Source organism: Dipodomys ordii, unplaced genomic scaffold (assembly GCF_000151885.1).
Source record: "Dipodomys ordii isolate 6190 unplaced genomic scaffold, Dord_2.0 Scaffold46, whole genome shotgun sequence".
In the NCBI taxonomy this organism is placed as follows: Eukaryota; Metazoa; Chordata; class Mammalia; order Rodentia; family Heteromyidae; genus Dipodomys; species Dipodomys ordii.
In genome coordinates this window covers 10,997,394-11,008,707 of record NW_012267262.1, presented here as the reverse complement: position 1 = coordinate 11,008,707, position 11,314 = coordinate 10,997,394, and the positions used below count along the sequence as shown (strand labels likewise).

At 36.8% G+C, this 11,314-nt stretch overlaps 1 protein-coding gene across 1 annotated transcript in view; it reads right to left on the bottom strand.

The window, feature by feature from the left end:
• Positions 1–4,131: 4,131 nt before the first annotated feature.
• Positions 4,132–11,314, bottom strand: part of Qser1 (glutamine and serine rich 1) — a 63,434-nt gene continuing 56,251 nt past the window's right edge. Inside the window, exons 10-12 of the mRNA XM_013019634.1 lie at positions 9,669–9,821; positions 8,246–8,341; positions 4,132–7,554 (exon numbers count right to left, since the gene is read on the bottom strand). Coding sequence (XP_012875088.1) covers positions 7,414–7,554; positions 8,246–8,341; positions 9,669–9,821 — 390 coding nt within the window. The 3' untranslated portion in view covers positions 4,132–7,413. The remainder of the gene's footprint in view (positions 7,555–8,245; positions 8,342–9,668; positions 9,822–11,314) is intronic.

Genomic DNA, 11,314 nt, shown 5'->3' with positions numbered 1-11,314 from the left:
AAAAAAAAAAAAAAAAGATTTAAAAAAAAACAGAAGTAGAGCTAGCTTTGAGCAAAATGCGCAGGGACACTGCCCAGGTCCTGAGTTCAAGCCCTAGGACCAACATAATAAAAACAAAAATTAAAATTAAAATGGAGACACTATATGAGGAAGATGATTTCCATGAGACATTTCCTTTTAAAGGGAAAGTGGCAGATGTACCATTGAGAGAGTACTATCTTAAGCTATTTAAAAGAGGCTAGTATGAAAATGTTTTAAATTGATTTAAAATGAACTCTAAGCTCTCATTCACCCATCTGTTCAAAATATTCCTTTTAAGTACTGTGAAAAGTACTTTTTACTATTGGAAATACAAGATTAAATATGGACCATAAGCATTTCGTAATTGATGAATGACGTGAGTTTTCTGTCTTGTGTCACAAGAGGAACTCAGCATTGCTAATGGACATATATTGTACATAAGAATGTGTGTGAGGGCTGGGAATGTGGCTTAGTGATAGAGTGTTTGCCTAGCATGAATGAAACTCTGGGTTCAATTCCACAGTTCCACATAAACAGAAAAAGCTGGAAGTGGCATTATGGCTCCGTAGTAGAGTGCTAGTCTTGAGCAAAAGAAGCTCAGGGACAGTGCCCAGGTCCTGAGTTGAAGCCCCAGGACTGGACAAAAACAAAAAACAAAAAAATGTGTAAAATGTAGCAGCTTAATAATTCTGAAATAACTCTTGCATGCAATAAAACAGGAGATGGGTGGGTAACCTCTGGATTTGGGTGGTAGAAGCTTGAAGATCATGAGTTTGAAACCAGATTGGGATATAGAAAGACCCTATCCCAAACAAAGATGGCAAGAAATGTGAGATCTTTCCATTCCCACTGTTCTGCTTATTCTACATTTTTAAGTACCTCTTTGCATTTCTTCCAAGATTCCAATCTAGAACTAAATATCAAAGACTATTTCTTACTTCAACTTCACAATGAAGAACTAGACTGAGGCTACTTCACATAGCATGCCTCAGGACAGACTTCCTGTAATATCAGAACAGAAGCAAAAAGGAGCTAAGCAACAAATCTTCCTTCTCTAGCTGTCAAGTCCTTTGACCTCCAAGACCCAGCAGAATCCTTACTGAACCTTTTATTTATTTATTTATTTTCTGTGTTGGTCGTGGGGCCTGAACTCTGGGCCTGGGCACTGTCCCTCAGCTCTTCAGCTCAAGGCTTGAGCCACAGCGCCACTTCTGGTTTTTTCTGCTTAAGTGGTGCTAAGGAATTGAACTCAGGGCCTGAGCCACCTTCCCAGCCCACTTACTGAACCTTTTAAGCTTCTGACACTCCCCAGTAACGAAAGTCCCCCAGCAGAGTTCAAGCCCCACACTGACAAAAAAAAAAAAAGGGGGGGTGAGGGATAGGTTAAAAACAATTTTAAAAAGCACATGCTTGACAAGAAATGTACTCATTTTCTTACTCATGTAACTGTAACCCCTCTGTACAGCATCTTTACAAAAACAAAAAACAAAACAAACAAAAAACAACAAAAAACACATGGTGGGGTGTTGGTGGCTCATGCCTGTAATCCTAGCTACTCAGAAAGCTGGGTTCTGAGGACTGCTTTAGAAGCCAGCTTAGGCAGAGAAGTTCTCATGAGACTCTTATCCAGTTAACCAGAAAATCAGAAATAGTGCTATGGCTGAAAGTGGAAGAGCACTAGCCTTAAGCAGAAAAAATGCAGGGATGGGCCTAGGCCTTGAGTTCAAGATCCATGACCAACAAAACAACAACAAAAGACATGGAAAGGTTGTAAAGCAGGAAAAGACAATGGAAGGTAAATGTTGCTTTATTTTAAATATTTAAGGACTCAAAAACAAAGAAAATCTGTTTGCACTGGGTACAAACCATAATCTTCCTAAGCATCACAGATATTTGTAAAACCCAAATTATGTTCACAAAGCAATTTCTTGATTCCTGATTAACATCACAAAAAATAGATAAGGCTTAGCAACAAACCAATAGGTAATTCTATATTGCTTTAATTTGAAACCAACTAGCTCTAAATTATTCACCTAGCTCAAGAATAGACATGTATATAACTCAAAATGATAAAAAAAAAACAAACCCAGACCATTTAAATTTTACTTTGGAATGTGCTTTTTATTTCAGTTAACACAGGTTATGTCTAGATTTTAGCAATTAACTTAAAGGGATGTTATAGGAAAGGGGAAATGCACAATGCCAAGCTTGTGACTCATCCCATATTAAGAACTGAAGATGTTTGAGGCATTATCCTTTTCTTCACACTTTTTTGTTTAACCTTTCATTTTTTTTCTTTTACCAACATGCATGAGTAGTTCTATTATTTTCATTAGTAATAAAGTATTTTTGTTTGGAAAACAAAAGTATCACATTTTTCTAGAGAAGGTAAAATGATTGAGGCCAGAGAACTTCTCTGCAATAGAGTACTTTTAAAAAAATACTAATAGAACCAGACAATAATGAAACATTAGCAAAGCAGTAGTTTTAAGAGCTTTTAGGTTTTCAATGCCAGTAATTTGAATATTTTGTAGAAAATATTAGAAGGAACAGTAGTTTCAGCAACCAACAGGGAATAAAGCAGGAATGTTACTTAACTTTAAAGATAGTTTTGACAGGTAATTGATTAAAGATTTATTTTGTTGTAACAGCACAAAGTCAAAGCTTTTATAAGCAAAACTAGGTACAAGTTAATAAATGTTGATGATCGGAAAGGTTACTATTTTTTAATGTTAGATGAAGATTAAGACAGATCTTAAGAGTAGACCAGGGCAACCTTACTTAGACAGTATAGACATAAGAGTATCTAGATGTTATTTTCAGATGATACTAAAAGATATGAGCGGGTGAAAACTGGTACTTTCACACAATTGTGTGTGTGTGCTACAATTGGGGCTTGGAATTTGGGGCCTGGGCACTGTCCTTCAGCCTTTTCAGCTTAAGGCTTGTGTTCTACTACTTGAGCTCACAGCTCTTCCTGCCTAGGCTGGTATAGAACTACAATCCTGAGGTCCCAGTCTCTTGAGTAGCCATAATTACAGTTGTGAGCCATCAGTACTTGGACAGAAGTTCTTAAGCATGTTCTGAAGTATCAGCAATGGTTATGAAATTCATCTAAGTCTTTTTTTTTTTTTTTGCCAGCTAGTCTTGGGGCTTGAACTCAGGGCCTGGGCACTGTCTGTGGGCTTCTTTTGCTCAAGGCTAGCACTCTACCACTTGAGCTACAGTGCTTCCAGTCTTTTGTTTATGTTGTACTGAGGAATCGAACCCAGGGCTTCATGCATGCTAGGCAAGCAATCTACCATTAAGCTACATTCCCAGCTCAGCCAATACTGTCTATTGAAGTTACCATCTATGACAACACAAGCTGAGCCATATACTGTTGCATTATAACTTTGTTTAGAAACCCACAACATTTTACAAGTTGTGTAAGAAAATTCAACATAAGGATGCTTTGGGCTATACTTCAGTCTTTAATATTTTAAAAAAGTTATTAGCAGCCGGGCGCTGGTGGCTCACGCCTGTAATCCTAGCTACTCAGGAGGCTGAGATCTGAGGATCGCGGTTCAAAGCTAGCCCAGGCAGGAGAGACTCCTATCTCCAATAAACCACTAGAAAACCAGAAGTGGCGCTGTAGCTCAAGTGATAGACCACTCGCCTTGAGCTGAAGGGCTGAGGGACAGCGTCCAGGCCCAGAGTTCAAGCCCCACGGCTGACCGAAAAAAAAAAAAAAAGTTATTAGCAGGGTGCTGGTGGCTCACACCTATAATCCTAGCTACTCAGGAGCCTGAGGTGTGAGGATCACAGTTTGAAGTCAGCCTGGGCAGAAAAGGGCCCTCAGACTCTTTATGTCCAATTAACTACTCAAAAACTGGAAGTGGAACTGTGGTAGTGCGAGCTTTGAGCAAAAGAAGCTCAGGGGCAGTGCCCAGGCCCTGGGTTTAAGCCCCACAATAGAAAAAAAAAGAGAGAGAATAATAAAAAAGTTTTAGCATTTATTTTAGTAAAACAGTATTTATAGGGGCAAATGGAACATTATTTCCTATTTCCTATGTAAGCAATGGGAGTTAAAGACTTGACTTTTAAAATAAAACAAACATTCTCATCTTGTTGTTTAAAAAAATGCTTTCATTTTAATGATCTGAGTTAGTAACAAACAAATATACAAAATTGTCATTCACATTTCCATACATTGTATTATGGACCAATTGAAAACTCTGGACTACAAATGCAAGTTTCTTTGTATCCTTAACTTCAATTATTGTCACTTACAAATAAATGTGATTTGCAGTAACATGCATTTGCGAACACAGATGTCCAAAGCTGTGCATGTAAGTTAATGCACAGTAGTATACACATTGTTCATTTGTGCAGTTGTGTGTCAAGTATATCTGACACAGAAGCAGCTTTCCTGGGCTATTATACTCTATCTGAAAAGTATTTTTGTAAAACAGATGGAAATAAAGACTAAAATGAAAATCCTATTGTACCACTGCAATAAAATTCATCACTTACACAACTGAAACAACTTTTCGGAAAGCTGCTTCAATAAACAATGCTGCTGCACTGGTTACAGACATGGGCTGGAATAAAACTGCTTTAAATATGTATACTATGAGGCTAGTTATAGTTTTAAATGGGACATTTTGGCAACAGTCCTAATGCTTGAGTCTACCCATGAACATTCAGAAATTTGGAATTTTAAAATAATCTGAAATCTTCTTCACTACTATAAAATGCAATTTATATTTCCTCCTGTAAGACCAGTGATTCCTATGGCATAGGTTCAAAGGAAAAGTGAGTTCTTAGTTCAACTTGCTGCAATAATGCTTAAGTCATAAAATCATGATTTCCGAAGGTGATCAAATAAGTGGAAACTGGAACTTTTAATGAAAGTGGCCAGAAAGCCTTCTCCAACCACTCATCTGAACTAGTAATGAATACCAACACATAATGACTTTTTACATTAAATTATTTCCAGATCTCTATAGGTAGGAAAAATCCAATCTTTCTTAAAAATATTTTCCTCGGTTATAGCAACATATGCTTTACCTCTGTAAGTCTATTTACAACCTAACAGTATTCCTATATTATAAATTTCAAATGCCCTGGCAAGGAATGTAATGCTAACCAACTATATTTATGTGACTTCATATGAGAAGTTCTTGTGTGTAGTCCCACTTTTCTCTAAGGCTTGAGGCTGATGTTCTCCTATGTGATATGGAACAAGCAAGATGGTGCATCTGAATAACAGGGTCTGTTTCTCTGAGTCAGTGTTATAGGACTTGGCCTCTCATTATGAAAACATGTGTTTTGCTAACACAACTAAAATTGTAAACACTTTGAGGACAACTGCAGTCCAAAAGGAAAGAGATTATTTTCTATGGGAAACAAGATTAAAATTTAAGGAAACATCTTTGTTGTCCATGGGCTTAAAGTTCGGTCATCTACTTCAAGTTACTCAAATGCATGATGAGTTTTAAAAATACTTAAAACCATCTATTCTTCAAGGTAAGCCAGGGAAGTAATGGGAAGATCTACCACACTGTTGGGAAATGTAGCTTCCTATTCTGCACTTTGGAAGCCAAGTCTAACAAGAAAGAAATATGGCTGCTTCCTGCTCTTCTCCATATGTAAAATTAATTTTATGATTCTTCCACTGTGCATATTCTCTGCATCTTTTATATGAGTTAGGCAAAGTAAATCTAATGGTTACTTTCGTTTTACAAAATAAGTTAAAAAAGAACTTTAAGAAGTGGAACATTTGAACCATTAAGAAACTTCCATTATTGAGTACTTTGTTTAATGGCAGGTACAAGCACTAAGAATTATTGCTTTCAATAAAATAACCTTCAGAAATAAATATGTAAGCTTAATTCAAATATTCATTTTTACCCAATGCTACAATGTTTTATTCTCAAGTCAAGTGGCATATTCAATTATTTGACCACTCCAGTTGGCCTGCTAACTCAATATTAAGATACTAGAAATATCCACATAAGCATGTCTTACTTGGGCACTGAACAGTAACGCTTTTTCTTGACAGGATTTAAGGCACTAAATGGTGGTAAAACAAACAAAAGTATGATGACTACAATTTCTTTGACTTCTAAAACAGGAGATAATTTAGAATGACACTAGTAAATCTTTTCCATAAACAAATAAGGCATCCTGTTTGGCAAATGTAAATGAAATATAAGGTCTTGTTGAACCAGTATATTCACTGTCTCAGCTAAACTGCTTGGAATATTAGCTATTGAACTTAAGAAAGCTACGATAGTGTGTATAAAGGTTAAAAGGCACCAAAAGGAGAATTCCATTTCCAGTTCTAAGTTAGGGAAGCTGTTCGTAGCACTGCATATTATCTGATTACTAGTTCCATGTTTCAACATGTATCATGCAGATTTTTACTTTGACAAATCAGTTTATATCAAGTGCTAATTTAGTAAAAAATTTATGGAAATGAATTAAGAAAACTGCTGCAGTGTTTAACACAGCCCCATATATAAAGCTAAACTAATTCTAGCACTGAGTGCACATTGTGAGTAACACTGGAACAAACCTGCATGAACAAAAATGATTACCTCAAGATAGAATTCACGATAGATATTTGACATATGACTAAATAGGATTTACTGAAAACGATGAAGTACAGTACAGATATAGAGGCATAATTATAACCACAGCATTTTCCTTGTGAAAAATACAACTATTAGTAAAATAAAATGTACAGCTGAAAATCTTCCAAAGGAAAAGACACAGTATAAACGAAAATACTTTTCTTTGTGATAGGGAAAATAGTATGTCACTGTTTTTCATCACAATATAATTTGACACAAAAAGCAGTCATAGAATTGCACCGATTCCACATCCAGTTTCCTGAACATGTTAAAGAGTCCATAAAGCAGAATGCAGTTTCTGAATTTTATATTTTAAATTGATGATATTCTCACACAAGGATGTCATGTCCTACCAGATCTGTTTACACAATGTACAATACTTTCGGTTTTGTGGCTCAAGCGGAGGTGACTCTGCCATGTCTCTCATTCTGACATTTAATCAGTTAGGGAGGGTAAAAAAATCAAATTAAGTGTCATTTCTCTGGCAATAAAAGTTATATTTAGTGCATGCTTCATCATTTGTAAAAAACAAAACTCAGTTACCCAATGGTTTAACAAAATAGAAACCATTCATTAGGATAAAAATGTGGTGGGACTAAGGTGATGTCTAAGGACTGACATCTGTGGCAGCACCTCTGTCTTTAGCCGAAGTCCCGGTGAAAGTTCGCTGATGGAAGCTGTCATGCCCGCACCGCTGTTGGACGACCACCTGTGATGACCCCCTCCGCCATTTCATTAGTGCTATAAAAATGGTGGGGTGTTTGTGGAAATGTTAGGAGCATTTCTGCTGTACATGGTTTAGAAGTTCTCCAAATTTTTCAAATAGGTCCTCCACCCATTTTGCATTTTTCATACAAAGTTGAACAATTTCCTCCTGTCCTAAGTCTTCATTTTTTTTCTGCACAGAAGAAATCTAAAATAAAAAAAAATTGACCTGTTGAAGTCTGCCCTTATTATCATTGGATTTATGGTGGCATAGAAGGTTTGAACAGTGACTCAAACTTTCTTAATTTCTTCTATTTGTGTTAAAAACCGAATGACAATACTGATGTCAATTCTGCATCTCAGAGTAAATATCAACAGTTTGCATTACCATCTTTGCCTCTCCTTTGCTAGAATGAGATTACATTTATGAAAATCCATTTTATACTAATGTCTAATACATCGCAAATGGGTTTGGGCTAAACTTAACCACTGATAATGAAATTAACACTTACATTTGTCATACTTAAAAATTATAATTAAAAATTGACCTCTGCAAATAAGTAGAATGAGGCCATTTTTAGAAATAAGACAATGAGAGATCAAACCAGAGGAATCATTCTACTTTATAAAAGAAAATTGCCATTTATTATGGCAATATAAATCAAGTTCTAGAAAGTTAAAACATTACTAGTTAGAGCTCAAGAGGTAGTAGTAAGGCTCTGAAAAATCTGAGCCAAATCACTGCTCAGCAACTCAAAATAATGTACTAATTACTTACAGAAAGATAAAGCAAAATACACACATTTTAGAATTCTTTCTAAAGGTTTCATAAATACTATTGCTAGACTATCTTCAATATTAAAGAAAAAGCTATTTCTTTTTTAAGTAAATGAAATTACCTCATTCTTACATATCAGATACACATGATATTTATAATGATGGAGTGAATGATACAGAGAATACAACTGTATTTTCTCTGGATCAACAGCAAACTCCTGTAAAAAGAAAAAAAAATGTTTATGGATATTTTCATGGGACAGTTGAGCTAAGAATACCTTAGAAAAATATCTGGTCAGAAGTCACAAAAATCATGAAAATGCTTTACAGAGTTAGGGATCAGGGTATTAATATACACAAAAGTTTACTAAGTTTGAAATACAGGGCTGGGAAAGTGGCTCAGTGGTAGAGCGCTTGCTTTGCATGCATGAGGCCCTGGGTTCGATTCCTCAGCACCACATAAGCAAAAAGAAAAAAGCTGGAAGTTTGGAACACACACACACACACTCACTCACTCACTCACTCTTTCTGTTGGTCATGCAGCTTGAACTCTGGGTGGGGTGATGTCCTTAAGTTTTTGTGCTCAATGCTAGTGCTTTCTTTACCACTTTGAGTCAAAGCTCACTTCCAATTTTGGGGTAATTAACTAGAAATAAGAATCTCAGTCTTTTTTTGCCTGGGCTGGCTTTGAACCATGAACCTCAGAACTCAGTCTCCTAAGGAGCTAGGATTACAGGCATGAGCCAATACCACCCAGCTATTTTTATTTACTTTTGTGCTGGTCTCACATTGTGATTCTCTTGACCGGCCCAAGTACTGACACTGCCGTGCTCAGCTAGACACACATATCTAGGCATTTTTTAACGTGTTTCTACAAAATACATTTTTTAATTTACTCAGGCAAGAGCTAGATTTTATTACGGTGAAGTGATTGGGAGCAATAGTGCATGCCCAAAGGAGGCAGAGGATATCCAGAAGTCAAGTTCTAAAATATATTACTGGTGTGCAGCTGCTATGCTGACAGAATGCTGAGGTCTATAACCATTTACTATATGTGAAGGTGAACAAATACTAATTTAGTGATTTCCAGAAAGGAAGTCAGCATTCAATCTTAGGGAGTGTTTATATAATCACCTGCATGCACATGTATCCAAAGAAAAAGCTACAAACAGGTCATGAATAAGTTAGCTAGTTCACTATTTGTACATATTTAAAAAAACAGGCTATACATGACTAATATAATTTTATTTGCCAATTAAAAATTAAAACTATACAAATTGTAATGGAATAATTCTTTTTTTATTATTTTAAGAAATCTATATACTTATATATATTTTTATTACCTACTAGGTATTAATGTGGGGATAGGAGAAAAACATCAAACAAAACTGAGTCCCTGTTCAGCAGGCCAGAAATATTCCATATAAGAAGCTTTCATGCTTAATAACAACACAATGAGAATATTTTCATGTTTGAGTGGTTTAGACAGGAACAGTATTATAACAACTGGAAAAGTTATACTTTCATTAAACAATATATACTTACTTGAGCAGATTTAGCAGTTGTTTTGGAAGTTCTTAGAGTTTTCTTATTATAAGCTTTGCCATTCATTTTGATTTTAGAAATAGCTGATCCTCCAGTTTTTGCTTTAGAGTCTCGAGTAATTATTGTTAGTTCAGGAAAACTTTCCAAAGCAGTCTTTAAAACAATAAAGCATATTAACTGACATTAGAATTATAGTTCCATCTTCCCAAATTCAAACACACACAAACACACAGAGGAAACTGATATGATCTAATAAATATACACAGAACACAGTGTAGACATCGTTACAAATTCTTTGCACCTTCTCCCATTAGATATAGGATCTATTTCCCTATTTCTTGAACCAAGGCAAACAATGAGACCTGTTTTTAAGCAACAGTACCCTGCAATGAAATAATTTCAGTTTGTCACAGTAATGGCTTTCTGGCATGGAAGTAGAGGACATAGGACCATACAGGTTTCTTCCAAGTTCAGTCACTTAAACAGTGGTTAAGGGCTGGGAAGGTGGCTTAGTGGTAGAGTGCTTGCCTCACTTGCCCTGAGTTTGTTTCCTCAGCACCACATAAGCAGAAAAAGTCAGAAGTGGCTCTGTGGCTCAAGTGATAGAGCACTAGTCTTGTGCTGAAGAGCTGGGGGACAGTGCCCAGAGTTCAGGCCCCACGACCGACAAAAACAAAAAACAGTGTTTTAATGCCCCGAAACAGCCACATCTACTGTAAAGAAGTCATCTGCCCTCAGACTAAGACGACAAGATACCAATGTTTCTCTGCCCTCACTACTTCTCTTGCTTCTTTTCACTGCACAAAATGTACCTCTAAGTTAAGGTCCTAAAAACAGCTTGGTGAATCTTTTCACCCACAAAGACATGGTAGCTGGTAGACACAGGCCAGAACGAATTCTATTCTGTTCCTTAAAAGCCATTGATGTGCCGGACGCTGGTGGCTCATGCCTGTAACCCTAGCTACTCAGGAGGCTGAGATCTGAGGATCATGGTTCAAAGCCAGCCTGGGCAAGAAAGCCCATGAGACCCTTATCGCTAATAAATCATCAGAAAACTGGAAGTGGGGCCATGGCTCAAGTGGTAGAGAGCTAGCCTTGAGCTGAAGAGCTGAGGGACAGTACCAGAGTTCAATCTGCACGACTGACCAAAAAAAGAAAAAAAAAAGCCATTGATGCAAGTATGCCCTTACCAACTTAGCAGGGCATCCTGACAATGAAAAGTTTCAAGCAAAGACAGGCACCAGCGGCTCACACTTATAATCCTAACTACTCAGGAAGCTAAGCTCTGAGGATCATGGTTTGAAGCCAGCCCAGGCAGGAAAGACTGTGAGACTCTCATCTCCAATTAAATCACAGAAAAAGCCAGAAGTGGTTCAAGTGGTAGAGCACTAGGTTCAAGGAAAAGGCACTTGGGAACACTGCCCAGGCCCAAAATTTAAGCTTCAGGACTGGCAAAAAAAAAAAAAAAGTTCTAAACAGTAACCAAATGATACTTGCAGTAAAACTGGACTACTTAGTTATAATTTCATACAAGTTAGATTGAGCTACATCAATTTTTTTTTTTTGGTTGGTCATGAGGCTGAATTCTGGGCCTGAGCGCTGTCCCTCAGCTCTTCAGCTCAAGGCGAGCGCTCTACCACTAGAGC